This window comes from Eschrichtius robustus, chromosome 3 (genome assembly GCF_028021215.1).
Source record: "Eschrichtius robustus isolate mEscRob2 chromosome 3, mEscRob2.pri, whole genome shotgun sequence".
Taxonomy (NCBI): Eukaryota; Metazoa; Chordata; class Mammalia; order Artiodactyla; family Eschrichtiidae; genus Eschrichtius; species Eschrichtius robustus.
The window spans coordinates 159,475,509-159,499,182 of NC_090826.1; the positions used below are offsets into that span (position 1 = coordinate 159,475,509).

At 40.5% G+C, this 23,674-nt stretch overlaps 2 protein-coding genes across 2 annotated transcripts; both read left to right on the forward strand.

The window, feature by feature from the left end:
• Window positions 1-1,466: 1,466 nt before the first annotated feature.
• MAP1LC3C (microtubule associated protein 1 light chain 3 gamma) lies at window positions 1,467-21,709 on the forward strand. Its single transcript, XM_068538499.1, has 4 exons — window positions 1,467-1,524; window positions 1,631-1,686; window positions 20,299-20,405; window positions 21,490-21,709. Exons 1-4 carry the CDS (start codon window positions 1,467-1,469, stop codon window positions 21,707-21,709), a joined length of 441 nt encoding a protein of 146 aa, XP_068394600.1.
• Window positions 21,710-22,415: 706 nt separating this feature from the next.
• On the forward strand, window positions 22,416-22,718 carry LOC137760752 (signal recognition particle 14 kDa protein-like). Its single transcript, XM_068537650.1, has one exon. The coding sequence runs from the start codon at window positions 22,416-22,418 to the stop codon at window positions 22,716-22,718; it is 303 nt and encodes a 100-aa protein (XP_068393751.1).
• Window positions 22,719-23,674: the final 956 nt, after the last annotated feature.

Below are 23,674 nucleotides of genomic sequence, written 5' to 3' on the forward strand. Positions count from 1 at the left end.
TAGGCAGGGAAAAGTGAAATTAAGAAAAAAAAAAGGAGAAGTTTTTAAGTAGTTATGTAAAAAGCAGAATAACCTACTTTTCTTTCTGTCCCTCAACAAACCTGGAGAACGTTTGGTCACTTTTCTCTATGTCATCATCATTAGGCTGAAGAATTTTTAATGTCCACTGTCCTGCATGGAATGGAACCAGGGATGACCCGTGAAGATCATGGTACCTTCAGAGACAGCGGAGAAGATCCAAATGGTCCTATTTATTCTCAGAACATGCATGGTTCTGAATAATACAGAGGGACCACTGTGCTCCTGGATGTGAGGTAAGGAGGTGGTCAGCATCAAACGGGGAAGCTGAATCACTAAAATCATAATTAATGCATAAAAGAAGCACGATGGTGTGGAACACCCTGGTCTGAGAACAAGGAGAACTGGGTCTGTCTCTGTCCATTTGACCCTAGGCCAGTGAGTCAATTTCCATGGATCTCAGTTCCATCGTCTTTTAAATGCAAGATCCTGAGTATGATAATAAGTGTTCTACACACATTCCTAGACCTACACACATTTACCTAGACCAAGTAAAAAATATGACAAAATATGTTGGTAAGCTGCAGAGTACAATACTAATTTGATACACACCTGGATTTTAACTCTGGCTTTACATCTTTTTATCTGGACAAATTACTCAACCTTTCTGGAATACCTATTTCTTACTGTGAAAAATAACAGCATAGGGACTTCCCTGGTGGCGCAGTGGTTGAGAATCTGCCTGCCAATGCAGGGGACACGGGTTCGAGCCCTGGTCTGGGAAGATCCCACATGCCGCGGAACAACTAGGCCCGTGAGCCACAACTACTGAGCCTGCGCATCTGGAGCCTGTGCTCTGCAACAAGAGAGGCCGCGATAGTGAGAGGCCCGCGCACCGCGATGAAGAGTGGCCCCCGCTTGCTGCGGCTGGAGAAAGCCCTTGCACAGAAATGAAGACCCAACACAGACATAAAAATTAATTAATTAATTAATTAATTTTAAAAATAAAATAGCAGCATATTTCAGGGTAAGATGAATTGATCTTCAGCTTGCTTCATTACTATAGTAATAAAATGTCCTCACACAAGACTGTTTCTATCCATAACTCCTTAGCTCACAGGACCATTTATATTGAGGACCAATGCTCTACATCGTAAATCTTAATTTCTTTAGCAAAGACAAATTTTTAAATGGCAGTGAGCGAAGTGACTTTCTTTAACCAGAAGAAGGTGGCTGTTCCATTTCCATTCTCAGAACTGACCTGCTCCTGCCCAGGGAGGGGGAATGGGGAAAGGGAGGGTTGGAGAAGGCTGATGTCACACAGCCCTACATAAAAGCCTCCTTTGGGATCCTGCAGGCAGTTTGGAAGCAGCTGGAAGAATGAGTTAGGTCCTGGTTGTGAGATTTTTTGTTTTTTTAATCACACACAGACACAGCTGTTGAGCAAAATGCAGACTCCACAGAAAAGCCCAAGCCTCAGACCTTTCAAGCAGAGAAAGAGCTTAGGTAAAGTTCTCAGAATAGCTGGGTTTTGGCCCTTGAGACAGGGAGAGAAGAAGATACAGACTTCTGTTACATGCTGATGTGTTCATTTAATCTTAAATGTTCACAGCAACCAGAAGAGAGGAAGTTGCTGGAATCCAAGTGAAGTTCCCTGGCAAGATCCCGGTAAGACATTGAACTCCTCAGGGGACACCTGTGATATCCTGTTCTTTGAGAAAACAAAACCCAGGGAGAGACCTTCAAGATGGCAGAATTGTAAGACGTGGAGATCACCTTCCTCCCCACAAATACATCAGAAATACATCCACATGTGGAACAACTCCTACAGAACACCTACTGAATGCTGGCAGAAGACCTCAGACTTCCCAAAAGGCAAGAAACTCCCCACATACCTGGGTAGGGCAAAAGAAAAAAGAAAAAACAGAGACAAAAGAATAGGGACGGGACCTGCACCAGTGGGAGGGAGCTGTGAAGGAGGAAAGGTTTCCACACACTAGGAAGCCCCTTCGCGGGCAGAGACTGTGGGTGGCGGAGGGGGGAAGCTTCAGAGCCACGGAGGAGAGCGCAGCCACAGGGGTGCGGAGGGCAAAGCGGAGAGATTCCCGCACAGAGGATCGGTGCCGACCAGCACTCACCAGCCCAAGAGGCTTCTCTGCTCACCCGCCGGGGCGGGTAGGGACTGGAGCTGAGGCTCAGGCTTCATAAGTCAGATCCCAGGGAGAGGACTGGGGTTGGCAGTGTGAACACAGCCTGAAGGGGGCTAGTGCACCACAGCTAGCCAGGAGGGTGTCCGGGAAAAAGTCTGGAACTGCCTAAGAAGCAAGAGACCATTGTTTCGGGGTGCGTGAGGAGAGGGGATTCAGAGCACCGCCTAAATGAGCTCCAGAGACAGGCGTGAGCCACCGCTATCAGTGCAGACCCCAGAGACGGGCATGAAACGCTAAGGCTGCTGCTGCAGCCACCAAGAAGCCTGTTTGCAAGCACAGGTCACTCTCCACACCTCACAACCCAGGAGCCTGTGCAGCCCGCCACTGCCAGGGTCCCGTGATCCAGGGACAACTTCCCCGGGAGAACACACAGTGCACCTCAGGCTATTGCAATGTCAGGCCGGCCTCTGCCACTGCAGGCTCGCCCCGCATTCTGTACCCCTCCCACCCCCCGGCCTGAGTGAGCCAGAGCCCCCTAATCAGCTGCTACTTTAATCCCGTCCTGTCTGAAGAAAGAACAGATGCCCTCAGGTGACCTACACGCAGAGGCAGGGCCAAATCCAAAGCTGAACCCCAGCAGCTGTGCGAACAAAGAAGAGAAAGGGAAATTTCTCCCAGCAGCCTCAGGAGCAGTGGATTAAATCTCCACAATCAACTTGATGTACCCAGCATCACTGGAACACCTGAATAGACAATGAATCATCTGAAAATTGAGGAGGTGGACTTTGGGGGCAACGATATATATTTTTTCCTTTTCTCTTTTTGTGATTATGTGTATGCTTCTTTGTGTGGTTTTGTGTGTATAGCTTTGCTTTCACCATTTGTCCTAGGATGCTGTCTGTCTGTTTTTTGTTTTTTGTTTCTTTTAGTATAGTTTTTAGTGCTTGTTATCATTGGTGGATTTGTTTTTTGTTTTTTGTTTTCTAAACGTCTTTATTGGAGTATAATTGCTTTACAATGGTGTGTTAGTTTCTGCTTTATAACAAAGTGACTCAGCTATACATATACATATAGCCCCATATCCCTTCCCTTTTGCATCTCCCTCCCTCCCACCCCTCTAGGTAGTCAAAAAGCACCGAGCTGATCTCCCTGTGCTATGTGGCTGCTTCCCACTAGCTATCAATTTTACATTTGGTAGTGTATATATGTCCATGCCACTCTCTCACTTTCTCCCAGCTTACCCATCCCCCTCCCTATATCCTCAAGTCCATTCTCTACGTCTGTGTCTTTATTCCTGTCCAGTCCCTAGGATCTTCAGAAAATTATTTATTTATTTATTTATTTTTTAGATTCTATATATATGTGTTAGCATACGGTATTTGTTTTTCTCTTTCTGACTTACTTCACTCTGTATGACAGACTCTAGGTCCATCCACCTCACTACAAATAACTCATTTTTGTTTCTTTTTATGGCTGAGTAATATTCCATTGTATATATGTGCCACATCTTCTTTATCCATTCATCTATCAATGAACACTGAGGTTGCTTCCATGTCCTGGCTATTGTAAATAGAGCTGCGGTGAACATTGTGGTACATGACTCTTTAAAATTATGGTTTTCGGGCTTCCCTGGTGGCGCAGTGGTTGGGAATCTGCCTGCCAATGCAGGGGACACGGGTTCGAGCCCTGGTCTGGGAAGATCCCGCATGCCGCGGAGCAACTGGGCCCGTGAGCCATAATTACTGAGCCTGCGTGTCTGGAGCCTGTGCTCCACAACAAGAGAGGCCGCGATAATAAGAGGCCCACGCACCGCGATGAAGAGTGGCCCCCACTTGCCGCAACTAGAGAAAGCCCTCGCACAGAAACGAAGACCCAACACAGCCAAAAATAAACAAACAAACAAACAAACAAACAAATAAATAAATAAATAAACCCAAAGTTTAAAAAAAAAAATTATGGTTTTCTCAGAGCACATGCCCAGTAGTGGGATTGCTGGGTCGTATGGTATTTCTATTTTTAGCTTTTTAAGGAAACTCCATACTGTTATACATAGTGGCTGATCAATTTACATTCTCACCAACAGTGCAAGAGGCTTCCCTTTTCTCCACACCTTCTCCAGCATTTGTTGTTTGTAGATTTTCTGATGATGACATTCTAACTGGTGTGCAGTATCTCATTATAGTTTTGATTTGCATTTCTCTATTGATTAATGATGTTGAGCATCTTTTCATGTGTTTGTTGGCAATCTGTATATCTTCTTTGGAGAAATGTCTATTCATGTCTTCTGCCCACTTTTGGATTGTGTTGTTTGTTTTTTTTTTTTTTGATATTGAGCTGCATGAGCTGCTTGTAAATTTTGGAGATTAATCCTTTGTCAGTGGCTTCATTTGCAAATATATTTTCCCATTCTGAGGATTGTCTTTTAGCCTTGTTTATGGTCTCCTTTGCTGTGCAAAAGCTTTTAAGTTTGATTAGGTCCCATTTGTTTATTTTTGTTTTTATTTCCATTTTTCTAGAAGGTGGGTCAAAAAGGATCTTGCTATGATTTATGTCATAGAGTGTTCTGCCTATGTTTTCCTCTACGAGTTTTATAGTGTCTGGCCTTGACATTCAGGTCTCTAATCCACTTTGAGTTTATTTTTGTGTATGGTGTTAGGGAGTGTTCTAATTTCATTCTTTTACTTGTAGCTGTCCAATTTTCCCAGCACCACTTATTGAAGAGCCTTTTCTCCACTGTATATTCTTGCCTCCTTTATCAAAAATAAGGTGACCATATGTGCACAGGTTTATCTCTAGGCTTTCTATCCTGTTCCATTGATCTATATTTCTGTTTTTGTGCCAGTACCTTACTGTCTTGATTACTGTAGCTTTGTAGTATAGTCTGAAGTCCAGAAGCCTGATTCCTCCAGCTCCGTTTTTCTTTCTCAAGATTGCTATGGCTTTTTGGGGTCTTTCGTGTTTCCCTACAAATTGTGAAATATTTTGTTCAAGTTCTCTGAAAAATGCCTTTGGTAGTTTGATAGGAATTGCATTGAATCTGTAGATTGCTTTGGGTAGTAGAGTCATTTTCACAATGTTGATTAATCCAATCCAAGAACATGGTATATCTCTCCATCAGTTGGTATCATCTTTAATTTCTTTCATCAGTGTTTTATAGTTTTCTTCATACAATTCTTTTGTCTCCTTAGGTAGGTTTATTCCTAGGTATTTTACTCTTTTTGTTGCAGTGGTAAATGGGAGTGTTTCTTTAATTTCTCTTTCAGATTTTTCATCATTAGTGTATAAGAATGCAAGAGATTTCTGTGCATTAATTTTGTATCCTACTACGTTAACAAGTTCATTGATTAGCTCTAGTAGTTTTCTGGTAGCATCTTTAGGGTTCTCATTTCATCTGCAAACAGTGACAGCTTTACTTCTTTTCCGATTTGGATTCCTTTTATTTCTTTTTCTTCTCTGGTTGCTGTGGCTAAAACTTCCAAAACTATGTTGAATAATAGTGGTGAGAATGCACAACCTTGTCTTCTCCCTGATCTTAGAGGAAATGGTTTCAGTTTTTCCCCATTGAGAATGATGTTGGCTGTGGGTTTGTCATATATGACCTTTATTATGTTGAGGTAAGTTCCCTCTATGCCTACATTCTGGAGGGTTTTTATCATAAATGGGTGTTGAATTTTGTCAAAAGCTTTTTCTGCATCTATTGAAATGATCACATGGTTTTTATCCTTCAATTTGTTAATATAGTGTATCACATTGATTGATTTACATATATTGAAGAATCCTTACATTCCTGGGATAAACCCCAGTTGATCATGATGTATGATCCCTTTAATGTGCTGTTGGATTCTGTTTGCTAGTAATTTGTTGAGGATTTTTGCATCTATGTTCATCAGTGATATTAGCCTGTAGTTTTCTTTCTTCGTGACATCTTTGTCTGGTTTTGGTATCACGGTGATGGTGGCCTCGTAGAATGAGTTTGGGGGTGGTCCTCCCTCTGCTATATTTTGGAAGAGTTTGAGAAAGATAAGTGTTAGCACTTCTTTATGTTTGATAGAATTCGCCTATGAAGTCATCTGGTCATGGGCTTTTGTTTGTTGGAAGATTTTTAATCACAGTCTCAATTTCAGTGCTTCTGATTGGTCTGTTTATATTTTCTATTTCTGCCTGGTTCAGTCTCAGAAGGTTGTACTTTTCTAAGAATTTGTCCATTTCTTCCAGGTTGTCCATTCTATTGACATATAGTTGCTTGTAGTAATCTCTCATGATCTTTGGATTTCTTCAGTGTCAGTTGTTACTTCTCCTTTTTCATTTCTAATTCTATTGATTTGAGTCTTCTCCCTTTTATTCTTGATGAGTCTGGCTAATGGTTTATCAATTTTGTTTATCTTCTCAAAGAACCAGCTTTTAGTGTTATTGATCTTAGCTATTTTTTCCTTCATTTCTTTTTCATTTATTTCTGATCTGATCTTCATGGTTTCTTTCCTTCTGCTAACTTTGGGTTTTTTTTTGTTCTTCTTTCTCTAATTGCTTTAGGTGTAAGGTTAGGTTGTTTATTTGAGGTGTTTCTTGTTTCTTGAGGTAGGATTGTATTGCTATAAACTTCCCTCTTAGAACTGCTTTTGCTGCATCCTATATGTATTGGGTTGTTGTGTTTTCATTGTCATTTGTTTCTAGGTATTTTTTGATTTCCTCTTTGATTTCTTCAGTGGTCTCTTGGTTATTCAATAGTGTATTCTTTAGCCTCCATGTATTTGTATTTCTTACAGATTTTTTTCCTGTAATTGATATCTAGTCTCATAGCACTCTTGTCGGAAAAGATACTTGATATGGTTTCAATTTTCTTAAATTTACCAAAGGTTGATTTGTGATCAACAAGATATGATCTATTCTGGAGAATGTTCCATGATCACTGGAGAAGAAAGTGTATCCTGTTGTTTTTGGATGGAATGTCCTATAAATATCAATTAAATCCATCTAGTTTAATGTGTCATTTAAAGCTTGCGTTTCTTTATTTATTTTCATTTTGGATGATCTGTCCATTGGTGAAAGTGGAGTGTTAAAGTCCCCTACTATGATTGTGTTACTGTCGATTTCCCCTTATATGGCTGTTAGCATTTGCCTTATGTATTGAGGTGCTCCTATGTTGGGTGCATTAATATTTACAATTGTTTTATCTTCTTCGTGGATTGATCTCTTGAACATTATGCAGCATCCTTCTTTGTCTCTTGTAATAGTCTTTATTTTAAAGTCTATTTTGTCTGATAGGAGAATTGCTACTCCAGCTTTCTTTTGATTTCCATTTGCATGGAATATCTTCTTCCATCCCCTCACTTTCAGTCTGTATGTGTCCCTAGGTCTAAACTGGGTCTCTTGTAGGCAGCATATATATGGGTCTTGTTTTTGTATCCATTCAACCAGTCTATGTCTTTTGGTTGGAGCATTTAATCCATTTACATTTAAGGTAATTATCGATATGTATGTTCCTATTACCATTTTCTTAATTGTTTTGGGTTTGTTATTGTGGGTCTTTTCCTTCTCTCGTGTTTCCTGCCTAGAGAAGTTCCTTTAGATTTTGTTGTAATGCTGGTTTGGTGGTGCAAAATTTTCTTATCTTTTGCTTGTCTGTAAAGGTGTTAATTTCTCCATCAAATCTGAATGAGATCCTTGCTTGGTTGTAGTTTCTCCCCTTTCATCACTTAAAATATGTCCTGCCACTCCCTTCTGGCTTGCAGAGTTTCACTGAAAAATCAGTTGTTAACCTTATGGGGATTCCCTTGTATGTTATTTCTTGTTTTTCACTTGCTGGTTTTAATAGTTTTTCATTGTATTTAATTTTTCATAATTTGATTAATATGTGTCTTGATGTGTTTCTCCTTGGATTTATCCTGTATGGGACTCTCTGCACTTCCTGGACTTGATTGACTCTTTCCTTTCCCATATTAGGGAAGTTTGCAACTATAATCTCTTCAAATATCTTCTCAGTCCCTTTCTTTTTCTCTTCTTCTGGGACCCTTATAATTCGAATGATGGTGCATTTAATGTTGTCCCAGAGGTCTCTGAGACGGTCCTCAATTCTTTTCATTCTTTATTCTTTGTTCTGCTCTGCGGTAGTTATTTCCAATATTTTTTCGTCCAGGTCACTTATCCATTCTTCTGCCTCAGTTATTCTGCTATTGATTCCTTCTAGAGAATTTTTAATTTCATTTATTGTGTTGTACATCGTTATTTGTTTGCTCTTTAGTTCTTCTATGTCCCTGTTAAACTTTTTTTGTATTTTCTCCATTCTATTTCCAAGATTTTGAATCATGTTTACTATCATTACTTTGAATTCTTTTTCAGGTTGACTGCCTATTTCCTCTTCTTTTGTTTGGTCTGGTGCGTTTTTACCTTGGTCCTTCATCTGCTGTATGTTTCTCTGTCTTCTCATTTTGCTTAACTTACTGTATTTGGGGTCTCCTTTTCACAGGCTACAGTTCGTAGTTTGCATTGTTTTTGGTGTCTGCCCCTAGTGGCTAAGGTTGATTCAGTGGGTCGTGTAGGCTTCCTGGTGGAGGGGAGTGGTGACTGTGTTCTGGTAGGTGGGGCTGGGTCCTGTCTTTCTGGTGGGCTGGGCCACATCCAGCGGTGTGTTTTGGGGTGTCTGTGAACGTAGGATGATTTTACGCAGCCTCTCTGCTAATGGATGGGGTTGTATTCCTGTCTTTCTAGTTTTTTGGCATAGGATTTCCAGCACTGTAACTTGCTGGTCATTGAGTGGTATTGGGGCTTAGCATTGAGATGGCGGTCTCTGGGTGAGCTTTCGCCATTTGATATTACATGGAGTTGGGAGGACTCTGCTGGACAAATGTCCTGAACTCGGCTCTCCCACCTCAGAGGCACAAGCCTGACACCAGGCTGGAGCATGAAGACCCTGTCAGCCACCCAGCTCAGAAGAAAAGGGACAAAAAAAGAAAGAAGGAAAGCAAAAACTAAAATAACGTAAAATGAAGTTATTAAAATAAGAAATATAAAAAACTTTTTTAGACAGAAAGAAAGAAGAGAGCAACCAAACCAGAAAGAAAACCACCAACGATATCAAGCACTAAACACTATATTAAAAAAAAAAAAAATTCGGACAGACAGAACCCTAGGACAAGTGGTAAAAGCAAAGCTATATAGACAAAATCACACAAAGAAGCATACATATACACACTCACACACACAAAAAGAAAATATATATGTATCTATATATAAAAAATGGGGAGAACAACCAAATCAATAAACAAATCTATCAATAATAATAAACTCTAAATACTAAGCTAAGATAAACATAAAACCAGAAACAAATTAGATACAGAAAGCAAACCCTAAGTCTACAGTTTTTCCCAAAGTCCACTGACTCCATTTTGGGAAGATTCATTGTATATTCAGGTATTCCAGAGATGCTGCGTACATCAAGTTCATTGTGGAGATTTAATCTACTGATCCTGAGGCTGCTGGGAGAAATTTCTCTTTCTCTTATTTGTTTGCACAGCTCCTGGGGTTCAGCTTTGGATATGGCCCTGCCTCTGCATGCAGGTCACCTGAGGGCGTCTGTTCCTTCTTCAGACAGTACGGGGTTAAAGTAGCAGCTGATTAGGGGGCTCTGGCACACTCAGGCCGGGGGGAGGGAGGGGTGCAGAATGCGGGGCAAGCCTGAGGCGGCAGAGACCAACATGACATTGGAACAGCCTGAGGCACGCCATGTGTTTTCCTGGGGAAGTTGTCCCTGGATCACGGGCCTCTGGCAGTGGCAGGCTGCACAGGCTCCCAGGAGGGGAGGTGTGGATAGTGACCTGTGCTTGCACATAGGCTTCTTGGTGGCTGCAGAAGCAACCTTAGCATCTAATGCCCTTCGCTGGTGTCCACACTGATAGCCGTGGCTCGCACCCATCTCTGGAACTCATTTAGGCAGTGCTCTGAATCCCCTCTCCTCGTGCACCCCAAAACAATGGTCTCTTGCCTCTTAGGCAGTTCCAGACTTTTTTCTGGACTCCCTCCCGGTTAGCTGTGGCTCACTATCCCCCTTCAGGCTGTGTTCACACAGCCAACCCCAGTCCTCTCCCTTGGATCTGACCTCCAAAGCCCGAGATTCAGCTCCCAGCCCCCACATACCCTGGCGGGTGAGCAGACAAACCTCTTGGGCTAGTAAGTGCTGATCGGCAGTGATCCTCTGTGCGGGAATCTCTCTGCTCTGCCCTCTGCACCACTGTTGCTGCGCTCTCCTCCATGGCTCTGAAACTTCCACCCCACCACCCCCTGTCTCCGCCAGTGAAGGGGCTTCCTAGTGTGTGGAAACTTGTTCTCCTTCACAGCTCCCTCTCAGAGGTTCAGGTCCTCTCCCTATTGTTTTTCCTCTGGTTTTACTTTTTTCTTTTGCCCTACCCAGGTACATGGGGAGTTTCTTGCCTTTGGGGAAGTCTGAGGTCTTCTGCCAGCATTTAATAGGTGTTCTGTAGGAGTTGTTCCACATGTAGGTGTATTTCTGATGTATTTGTAGGGAGAAAGGTGATCTCCACGTCTTGCTCCTCCGCCATCTTGAAGGTCTCCTCGGTGGATTTGTCTTTTTGTTTGGTTGCTCTCTTCTTTCTTTCTCTTATTTATTACTTTAAAATTTTTTTAATAATTATTTTTTGTTTTTATTTTAATAACTATTTTTACTTTATTATTTTTCTGTCTTTCTTTCTCTTTTTCTCCCTTTTCTTCTGAGCTGTGTGGCTGACAAGGTCTTGGTGCTCTGGCTGGGTGTCAGGCCTGTGCCTCTGAGGTGGGAGAGCCTAGTTCAGGACATTGGTCCAGCAGAGACTTCCTGGCTCTAAGTAATATCAAATGGCGAAAGCTCTCCCAGAGATCTCCATCTCAATGGTAAGACCTAGTTCCACTCAATGACCAGCAAGCTACAGTGCTGGACACCCTATGCCAAACAGCTAGCAAGACAGGAACACAACCCCTTCCATTAGAAGAAAGGCTGCCCAAAATCATAATAAGATCACAGACACCCCAATACACACCACTGGACGCCATCCTGCCCACCAGAAAGACAAGATCCAGCCTTACCCAACACAGGCACTAGTCCCCTCCACCAGGAAGCCTACACAACCCACTGAACCAACCTTAAACACTAGGGGCGTACAGCAAAAACAATGGTAACTACGAACCTGCAGCCTGCGAAAAAGATACGTGAAACAGAGTAAGTTAAGCAAAGTGAGAAGAAAGAGAAACACACAGGAGATGAAGGAGCAAGGTAAAACCCAGCAGACCAAACAAATGGAGAGGAAATAGGCAGTCTACCTGAAAACGAATTCAGAGTAATGATAGTAAAGATGATCCAAAATCTTGGAAATAGAATGGAGAAAATACAAGAAATGTTTAACAAGGACCTAGAAGAACTAAACAGCAAAAAAAAATAATGAACAACACAATAAATGAAATTAAAAATTCTCTAGAAGGAATCAATAGCAGAATAAATGAGGCAGAAGAATGGATAAGTGACCTGAAAGATAAAATAGTGGAAATAACTGCTGCCTAGCAGAATAAAGAAAAAAAATGAAAAGGATTGAGGACAGTCTCAGAGACCTCTGGGACAACATTAAACAAACCAACTTTCTAATTATAAGGGTCCCAGTAGAAGAAGAGAAAAAGAAAGGGACAGAGAAAATATTTGAAGAGATTATAGTTGAAAACTTCCCTAATATGGGAAAGGAAAGAGTCAATCAAGTCCAGGAAGCGCAGAGAGCGCATATAGGATAAATCCAAGGAGAAACACACCAAGACACATATTAATCAAACTATCAAAAATTAAATACAAAGAAAAAATATTAAAAGCAGCAAGGGAAAAATGACAACATACAAGGGAACTTCCATAAGGGTAACAGCTGATTTCTCAGCAGAAACTCTACAAGCCAGAAGGGAGTGGCATGATATACTTAATGCAATGAACGGGAAGAAACTACAACCAAGATTACTCTACCCAGCAAGGATCTCATTCAGATTCGATGGAGAAATCAAAAGCTTTACAGACCAGCAAAAGCTAAGTGAATTCAGCACCACCAAACCAGCTCTACAACAAATGCTAAAGGAACTTCTCTAAGTATGAAACACAAGAGAAGAAAAGGACCTACAAAAACAAACCCAAAACAATTAAGAAAATGGTAATAGGAACATACATATCGATAATTACCTTAAACGTGAATGGATTAAATGCTCCAACCAAAAGACATGGGCTTGTTGAATGGATACAAAAACAGGACCTTTATATATGCTGTCTACAAGACACCCACTTCAGACCTAGGGACACATACAGACTGAAAGTGATGAGATGGAAAAAGATATTACATGCAAATGGTAATCAAAAGAAAGCTGGAGTAGCAATACTCATATCAGATAAAATAGACTTTAAAATAAAGACTGTTACAAGAGACAAGGAAGGACACTACATAATGATCAAGGGATCAATCCAAGAAGAAGATATAACAATTATAAATATATATGCACCCAACATAGGAGCACCTCAATACATTAGACAAATGCTAACAACTATAAGAGAGGAAATCAACAGTAACACAGTGAGAGTGGGGGACTTTAACAGCTCACTTACACCAATGGACAGATCATCCAAAATGAAAATAAATAAGGAAACAGAATCTTTAAATGACACAATAGACCAGATAGATTTAATTGATATTTATAGGAGATTCCATCCAAAAACAGCCGATTACACTTTCTTCTCAAGTGCTCACGGAACATTCTACAGGATAGAACACATCTTGGGTCACAAGTCAAGCCTCAGTAAATTTAAGAAAATTGAAATCATATCAAGCATCTTTTCTGACCACAATGCTGTGAGATTAGAAATGAATTACAGGGAAAAAAACGTAAAGAACACAAAGATATGGAGGCTAAACAATACATAACTAAATAACCAAGAGATCACTGAAGAAATCAAAAAGGAAATAAAAAAATAGCTAGAGACAAATGACAATGAAAACACGATGATCCAAAACCTATGGGATGCAGCAAAAGCAGTTCTAAGAAGGAAGTTTACAGCTATACAAGCCTACCTCAAGAAACAAGAAAAATCTCAAATAAACAATCTAACCTTACACCTAAAGGAACTAGAGAAATAAAAACAAACAAAACCCAAAGTTAGCAGAAGGAAAGAAATCATAAAGATCAGAGCAGAAATAAATAGAAACAAAGAAAACAATAGCAAAGATCAATAAAACTAAAAACTGGTTCTTTGAGAAGATAAACAAAATTGATAAACCATTAGCCAGACTCATCAAGAAGAAGAGAGAGGACTCAAATCAATAAAATTAGAAATGAAAATGAAGTTACCACAGACACTGCAGAACTACAAGGCATCCTAAGAGACTACTACATGCATCTCTATGCCAATAAAATGGACAACCTGGAAGAAATGGACAAATTCTTAGAAAGGTATAACCTTCCAGGACTGAACCAGGAAGAAATAGATAATATGAACAGACCAATCACAATTAATGAAATTGAAACTGTGATTAAAAATCTTCCAACAAACAAAAGTCCAGGACCAGATGGCTTCACAGATGAATTCTATCAAACATTTAGAGAAGAGCTAACACCCATCCTTCTCAAACTCTTCCACAAAATTACAGAGGAAGGAACACTCCCAAACTCATTCTATGAGGCCACCATCACCTTGATACCAAAACCAGACAAAGGTACTACAAAAAAGAAAATTACAGACCAATATCATTGATGAATATAGATGCAAAAATCCTCAACAAAATACTAGCCAACAGAATCCAACAACACATTAAAAGGATCATACACCATGATCAAGTGGGATTTATCCCAGGGATGCAAGGATTCTTCAATATATGCAAATCAATCAATGTGATACACCATATTAACAAATTGAAGAATAAAATCCATATGATCATCTCAGTAGATGCAGAAAACGCTTCTGACAAAAGTCAATACCCATTTATGATAAAAAACTCTCCAGAAAGTGGGCATAGAGGGAACCTACCTCAACATACTAAAGGCCATATACGACAAACCAACAGCAAACATCATTCTCAATGGAGAAAAACTGAAAACATTTCCTCTAAGATCAGGAAGAAGACAAGGATGTCCACTCTCACCACTAGTATTCCACATAGTTTTGGAAGTCCTAGCCACAGCAATCAGAGAAGAAAAAGAAATAAAAGGAATACAAATTGGAACAGAAAAAGTGAAACTGTCACTGTTTGCAGATGACATGATACTATACATAGAGAATCCTAAAGATGCCACCAGAAAACTACCAGAGCTAATCAATGAATTTGGTAAAGTTGCAGGATACAAAATTAATGCACAGAAGTCTCTTGCATTCCTATACACTAATGATGAAAAATCTGAAAGCGAAATTAAGGAAAAACTCCCATTTACCATTGCAACAAAAAGAATAAAACACCTAGGAATAAACCTACCTAAGGAGACAAAAAACCTGTATGCAGAAAACTATAAGACACTGATGAAAGAATTTAAAGATGATACCAACAGACGGAGAGACATACCATGTTCTTGTGTCGGGAACCAGCTGCAAGCTGACACAGTCCTTGCAGCTTAAAGCATGGCAAAGTCCTGCTTAATTCCTGACGGGACCTGAAAGAGTTATTAGAGAAGATATGAGTCTTGGCCCGTGAGGTTGCTTGCGGTTTCTCTAACTATAGTTTGTCTTTGGCATATTTTGGTAATCACAGTCTGTTCTCACGCATGTTAATATTCTGGTTCGCAGAATGTTTTGTACTATAACTTCAACATTAAGGAAATACTGTCAGATGATTCTGTCTTGTGATTTTAACAAAAACATGTATTGCCTATTGCAATCTATAAAAAGAGTTTTGATGGGAAATAAAGGTGTGTGTGCTTATACACCACCCTCCTGACCCCATCTCTTCTTAATCCCCTCACCTGCTCTCAGGACTTGTTCCTCAGTCTAACAGCGACTGACATTCTTGAATTGGAAGAATCAATATTGTGAAAATGGCTATACTACCCAAAGCAATCTACAGATCCAGTGCAATCCCTATCAAATTACCAATGACATTTTTTACATAACTAGAACAAAAAATCTTAAAATTTTTATGGAGACACAAAAGACCCCGAATAGCCAAAGCAGTCTTGAGGGAAAAAAACGGAGCTGGAGGAATCAGACTCCCTGACTTCAGACTCTACTCTACTGTAGCTACAAAGCTACAGTAACCAAGACAATATGGTACTGGCACAAAAACAGAAACATAGATCAATGGAACAAAATAGAAAGCCCAGAGATAAACCTATGCACCTACGGTCAACTAATCTATGACAAAGGAGGCAAGCATATACAATGGAGAAAAGATAGCCTCTTCAATAAGTGGTGCTGGGAAAACTGGACAGCTACATGTAAAAGAATGAAATTAGAACAATCCCTAATGCCATACATAAAAATAAACTCAAAATGGATTAGAGACCTAAATGTAAGACCGGACTCTATAAAACTCTTAGAGGAAAACATAGAAAGAACACTCTTTGACATAAATCACAGCAAGATCTTTTTTGATCCACCTCCTACAGTAATGGAAATAAAGACAAAAATAAACAAATGGGACCTAATGAAACTTAAAAGCTTTTGCAAAGCAAAGGAAACTACAAACAAGGCAAAAAGACAACCCTCAGAATGGGAGAAAATATTTGCAAATGCATCAATGGACAAGGGATTAATCTCCAAAATATATAAACATCTCATGCAGCTCAATATTAAAAAAACAAACAACTCAATCCAAAAATGGGCAGAAGACCTAAATAGATATTTCTCCAAAGAAGACATACAGATGGCCAAGAAGCACGTGAAAAGCTGCTCAACATCACTAATCATTAGAGAAATGTAAATCAAAACTACAATGAGGTATCACCTCACACCAGTTAGAGTGGGCATCATCAGAAAATCTACAAACAACAAATGCTGGAGAGAGTGTGGAGAAAAGGGAACCCTCTTGCTCTGTTGGTGGGCATGTAAATTGATACAGCCACTATGGAGAACAGCATGGAGGTTCCTTAAAAAACTAAAAATAGAATTACCATATGATCCAGCAATCCCGCTACTGGGCATATACCCAGAGAAAACCATAATTCAAAAAGACACATGCACCCCAATGTTCATTGCAGCACTATTTACAACAGCCAGGTAATAGAAGCAACTTTAATGCCCATCGACAGACGAATGGATAAAGAAGATGTGGTACATATATACAATGGGATATTACTCAGCCATAAAAAGGAATGAAATTGGTTCATTTGTTGAGATGTGGGTGGATCTAGAGACTGTCATACAGTGAAGTAAGTCAGAAAGAGAAAAACAGATATCATATATTAACGCATATATGTGGAACCTAGAAAAATGGTACAGATGAACCAGTTTGCAGGGCAGAAATTGAGACACAGATGTAGAGAACAAATGTATGGACACCAAAGGGGGAAAGCCCCGGGGGTGGGTGGTGAGGGTGGTGTTGTGATGAATTGGGCGATTGGGATTGACATGTATACACTGATGTGTATAAAATTGATGACTAATGAGAACCTGCTGTATATATAAAAAAAAAATACAAAGGATCATGAGAGATTGCTACAAGCAACTATATACCAATAAAATGAACAACCTGGAAGAAATGGACAAATTCTTAGAAAAGCACAACCTTCCAAGACTGAACCAGGAAGAAATAGAAAATATAAACAGACCAATCACAAGTACTGAGATTGAGACTGTGATTAAAAATCTTCCAACAAACAAAAGCCCAGGATAGGATGGCTTCACAGGCGAATTCTATCAAACATTTAGAGAAGAGCTAACACCTATCCTTCTCAAACTCTTCCAAAATATAGCAGAGGGAAGACCACTCCAAACTCATTACACGAGGCCACCATCACCCTGATACCAAAACCAGACAAAAATGTCACAAAGAAAGAACATACACGCCAATATCACTGATGAACATAGATGCAAGAATCCTCAACAAAATACTAGCAAACAGAATCCAACAGCACATTAAAAGGATCATACAACACGATCAAGTGGGGTTTATCCCAGGAATGCAAGGATTCTTCAATATACGCAAATCGATCAATGTGATACACCATATTATCAAATTGAAGGATAAAAACCATATGATCATCTCAGTAGATGCAGAAAAAGCTTTTGACAAAATTCAACACCCATTTATTATAAAAACCCTCCTGAAAATAGGCATAGAGGGAACTTACCTCAATGTAATAAAGGCCATATATGACAAACCCACAGCCAACACCATCCTCAAGGGTGAGAAATTTAACCATTTCCGCTAAGACCAGAAGCAAGACAAGGTTGCCCACTCTCACCACTATTATTCAACATAGTTTTGGAAGTCCTAGCCACAGCAATCAGAGAAGAAAAAGAAATAAAAGGAATACAAATTGGAACAGAAAAAGTGAAACTGTCACTGTTTGCAGATGACATGATACTATACATAGAGAATCCTAAAGATGCTACCAGAAAACTACTAGAGCTAATCAATGAATTTGGTAAAGTTGCAGGATACAAAATTAATGCACAGAAGTCTCTTGCATTCCTATACACTAATGATGAAAAATCTGAAAGAGAAATTAAGGAAACACTCCCATTTACCATTGCAACAAAAAGAATAAAATACCTAGGAGACAAAACCTAGGTTTATCTCTGTAGGAGATGAACCTACCTAAGGAGACAAAAGACCTGTATGCAGAAAACTATAAAACACTGATGAAAGAAATTAAAGATGATACAAACAAATGGAGAGATATACCATGTTCTTGGAATGGAAGAATCAACATTGTGAAAATGACTATACTACCCAAAGCAATCTACAGATTCAGTGTAATCCCTATCAAACTACCAATGGCTTTTTTCACAGAAGTAGAACAAAAAAATTCAGAATTTGTATGGAAACACAAAAGACCTCGAACAGCCAAAGCAATCATGAGAAAGAAAAATGGAGCTGGAGGAATCAGGCTCCCTGACTTCAGACTATACTACAAAGCTACAGTAATCAAGAAGTATGATACTGACACAAAAACAGAAATATAGATCAATGGAACAGGATAGAGAACCCAGAGATAAACCCACGCACATATGGTCACCTTATTTGTGATAAAGGAGGCAAGAATATACAGTGGAGAAAAGACAGTCTCTTCAATAAGTGGTGCTGGGAAAACTGGATAGCTACATGTAAAAGCATGAAATTAGAACACTCCTTAACACCATACACAAAAGTAAACTCAAAATGGATTAAAGACCTAAATGTAAGTCCAGACATTATAAAACTCTTAGAGGAAAACATAGGCAGAACACTCTATGACATAAATTACAGCAACATCCTTTTTGACCCACCTCCTAGAGAAATGGAAATAAAAACAAAAATAAACAAGTGGGACCTAATCAAACTTAAAAGCTTTTGCACAGCAAAGGAAACCATAAACAAGACCAAAAGACAACCCTCAGAATGGGAGAATATATTTGCAAATGAAGCCACTGACAAAGGATTAATCTCCAAAATTTACAGGCAGCTCATGCAGCTCAATATCAAAAAACAAACAATGCAATGCAAAAATGGGCAGAAGACCTAAATAGACATTTCTGCAAAGAAGGTATACAGATTGCCAACAAACACATGAACGGATGCTCAACATCACTAATCATTAGAGAAATGCAAATCAAAACTACAATGAGGTATCACTTCACACCAGTCAGAATGGCCATCATCAGAAAATCTACAAACGATAAATGCTGGAGAGGGTGTGGAGATAATGGAACCCGCTTGCACTGTTGGTGGGAATGTAAATTGATACAGCCATTACGGAGAACATTATGGCGGTTACTTAAAAAACTAAAAATAGAACTACCATCCGATCCAGCAATCCCAGTACTGGGCATATACCCTGAGAAAACCATAATTCAAAAAGAGTTCACTGGTTGTTCATGCAGTTCCATGTTCACTGCAGCTCTATTTACAATAACTAAGACATGGAAGCAATCTAAGTGTCCATCGACAGATGAATGGATAAAGAGGATGTGACTCCTATATACAATGGAATATTACTCAGCCATAAAAAGAAATGAAACTGAGTTATTCGTAGTGAGGTAGATGGACCTAGAGTCTGTCATACAGAGTGAAGTAAGTCAGAAAGAGAAAATCAAATACCGTATGCTAACATATATATGGAATCTAGAAAAAAAAATGGTTCTGAAGAACGTAGGGGCAAGACAGGAATAAAGACGAAGGTGTAGAGATTGGACTTGAGGACACGGGGAGTGGGAAGGGTAAGCTGGGACGAAGTGAGAGAGTGGCATGGACTTATATATACTACCAAATGTACAATAGATAGCTAGTCAGAAGCAACCGCATAGCACAGGGAGATCAGCTCAGTGCTTTGTGACCACCTAGCGGGGTGGGATCAGGAGGGTGGGAGGGAGATGCAAGAGGGAGGAGATATGGGGATATATGTATATGTATAGCTGATTCACTTTGTTATAAATCAGAAACTAACACACCATTGTAAAGCAATTATACATCAATAAAGATGTTTAAAAAAAATGATGTGTTACATATACACAATGGAATATTACACAGCCATAAAAGGAACGAAATTGGGTCATTTGTAGAGACTTGGATGTATCTAGAGACTGTCATACAGAGTGAAGTAAGTCAGAAAGAGAAAATCAAATATCATATATTAACGCATATATGTGGAACCAGAAAAATGGTACACATGAACTGGTTAGCCGGGCAGCAATAGAGACACAGATGTAGAGAACAAACGTATGGACACCAAGGGGGGAAAGTGGCGGGGTTGGGGGGGTTGGTGGTGGTGGGATGAATTGGGAGATTGGGATTGACATGTATAAATTGATGTGTATAAAATGGATGACTAATAAGAACCTGCTGTATAAAAAAATAAATAAAATGAAATTCAAAATAAAAAAAAAAATAACGCAGCCAATGACCTCCTTCTCTCTATTCCAAGTTCCTAAGATGTAGAGAACTGAGGCATATTCTTTGGCCGTTTCTTCAGAAGAGATTAAGATCGAAACTCTTGACAGGTGATAGTGGAGTGCTACCCCAGGGAGATGCTCCTGCCGTCACTGGACAAGACCAAGTTCCTAGTCACACAGGAGCTGACCATGACCCAGTTCCTCAGTGTCATCCGGTAGGTAACAAAGTGCTCATGGGGGTGTGTGCTGTGTGGCCCTGGGCTTTTTGGAACAATGAGAGATGGGATATGGCAGAGAGACAAGGAGAAGGATTTGTGCTTCACATTTTCTCTTCAACTCTGCCTTTAAAAAGGATGATCTCATGAGTAACCAATTTTTTTTTAAATTATTTATTTATTTATTTATTTATTTATTTATGGCTGTGCTGGGTCCCCGCTTCTGTGTGAGGGCTTTCTCTAGTTGTGGCAAGTGGGGGCCACTCTTCATCGCGGTGCGTGGGCCCCTCACCATCACGGCCCTCTTGTTGTGGAGCATAGGCTCCAGACGCACAGGCTCAGTAATTGTGGCTCACGGGCCCAGCCGCTCCACAGCACGTGGGATCTTCCCAGACCAGGGCTCGAACCCGCGTCCCCAGCATCGGCAGGCAGATTCTCAACCACTGTGCCACCAGGGAAGCCCATGAGTAACCAATTTTAAAAAGATGTCAAGTACCTTGCTACAACACTAAAATAAGTGAGAGCTCCCAATGTTGATGTACCAGCTATATTTTCTTTTGCTTCAACATTTTAGTGGTACTGTGTTTTAATTTCTGTCTTCAAATTTCTCTAAGAATTTTTCAAAGTAATCTTTGGAAACTGGTCCAAAGCCCTCTGTTTTCAGGATTTTAAAAGCCTAGTGACAGCATTTTACCTCTAAATATTTTCCCCTTTGTGGCAGGGCTTTGGATTATCCAATGTTGGTTAACCACGTTGTGAAACTATTTCCTCTCCCACCCACAACATAAATTTAGCCCCTCCTAGCTGAGACTGGGGGTGTACTGACTGTGCCTCTAATGTATGGTGGGAGGGTGGTTAGATAGGGCTAACCATTACCAACAGATTCAGCTTGCTCTGCTATCAAAACAATCTAAAGTTTGAGGATGACTGCGCTAGAGTGGGGAGGTGGGGGCATCTTGGGTCGATATGGCCAGACACTAGCCAAACAGAGGTAAGAAAGGCTGTGGATCAGGGGTCATTCCCTTCCAGGTTAACTTTTTCCCTTCCTGCCCCCCTCCCACACACACCCTCTTCCCCAGCCCAGGAGCCGCATGGTCCTAGGGGCCACTGAAGCCTTTTACTTGCTGGTGAACAACAGGAGCTTCGGAAGTATGAATGTGACCATGGCAGAGATCTACAGGGACTACAAGGATGAGGATGGTTTCGTGTACATGACCTATGCCTCCCAGATGTTTGGCTGCTTGGGGTCAGCAGCCCCCAAGGATGGGAGCAGCCTTGGGGGCAGGCCCTGCTATCCTCTATAACACGTATCCTCTAACCAATGCATTCACCAATGCAGGAGACACAGACTTCTTTCTGTGTGTGCAGTGATGGTCCAGGGGGCAAGGCCGCCCTGCAGTGATCAGCACCAGCCATGACAGTGAGGCGAGGCCTGCCCTGTTTCCTTTTTGTGCTCGTGGTCTTTGGTGGCTCTTGAGAATTTTGTAAATAGTAAGTCTTTTCTAAGTGGTTATCTTGTGCAATGAGATGGGGAGGTATTTTAAGCGTCTCCTCTGGTGGAAGCCAGGCTAGAGGCCCTTGAGGGGTTTGATCTCCCTGTTGTGGGCAGGAGTCACGTGTATGCTCGGGCATGGAGAACCTGAGATGTGTGGATAGTCTCCGTGGAGCCTAATGCAACCAGTGTGAACTGCCTCATGGTGGGAGGGGGGAGGGGATGGGCGCAGAGGGGAAGTGGTCTTATCTGTGTCATTAAAGAGATTATTGTTATTTCCACAGCATTCACTTGCCTTGGTTATTTCCCCTTATATTCTTTTAGTCTGTCTATGCCACACAGATTTATGCCAAAGTTGTTACTGCTCAGTTTCAAATAATTTAAATTAGTTTCCCTTGCAATAGAATTTTTAAAATAATGACTTGTGTTTAAATCCTTATTATGGAGATTGGGGCTTATGCTGACAGAGTGGAGCCAGCAGCACCAGGACGGTGCTGCTGGAGAGTGAGCAGTTCCTGATGGAGCTGACCAGGCTCTTCCAGAAGTGCCGGTTGTCGGGCAGCGTGTACATCACCCTGAAGAAGTATGATGGTCGAACTAAACCCATTCCAAGGAAGGGTTCTGTGGAGGGCTTTGAGCCCTCAGAAAACAAGTGTCTGTTAAGAGCTACTGATGGGAAAAAGAAGATCAGCACTGTGGTGAGCTCCAAAGAAGTGAATACGTTTCAGATGGCTTGTTCAAACCTATTGAGAGCTAACATGGATGGGCTGGAGAAGAGGGACAAAAAGAGCCAGAGTAAGAAGAACAAAGCAGGGCAGTGAAGGGCACCAGATTTCCTGCCTTCACCAGCTAACCACTGAATTGCTATTTTTCCTTGGGTTTTTACTTTTGGCCGCAAAGCTGGGTTTCTGATTCTCCTACAGCAACTGTTTTCATGTGAGATTAGGGTCATTTTTGGATGGAAGAAGGGCTGTAGTGTTTACAGAGTAGTTACAAGAAGCCAGTTTAATTTAGGTCTGGCTAAGTGGTCTGTGTTGTGTGGTTGTAAGTTTCTGGATAATAGTTTACAGTCTCTGTAGCCGTCTGTGAAGAACACTGTATCATAAAACCAGTATTTATCAGCACTGACCATCTTTTATTCCTTTTCCCACCCCATAAAAAGCTTCTGGCAATAGCTCCTCATTCTGGAATGATGTGATTACGAACAGGCTTTAAGCCCTGTCTTATGGGTTACTGGAATTGAAACCTGACAATTTTATAAAATGTTGTGTTATTTCATGGGTATTTTTCCCAACTTGCTGTATAATTTTATCATCATAGTTCCTTTAGCAAATTTGAATGAGTTCTCATAGCCAAATGAGAGTTTGTTTAACCAAACTAAGGATAAGCCTATTACAAAATCATCAAGAATAAAGATTCCAAGTTAATGATGATTAAAAAAAAAAATCCTTATTATGGGCCAGGCATTGTTCAATGCACTCTACATGTATTAAGTCCTCATAATCATTTTATCTGTTAAGTATTATTACTCCCATTTTAAGGATGAGGAAATTGGGTCAGAGAAAGGTCAAGAAACTCACCTAACAACTAGCAAGCAGCAAAACCAGGTTTTGAAATCAGGCAGACTGGCGTAGAACCCAGGCTCTTATCCCCTCTACCAGTCTTCCTTTCTTCACTTGGTGAGAACCTACTAGTGCTTGAATTGAAGCTGAGTGACACTTGCTTACTACCCCGCACGGGAGACAGAGTTGTGAACACAGAACTGCAGAGGAGCTTG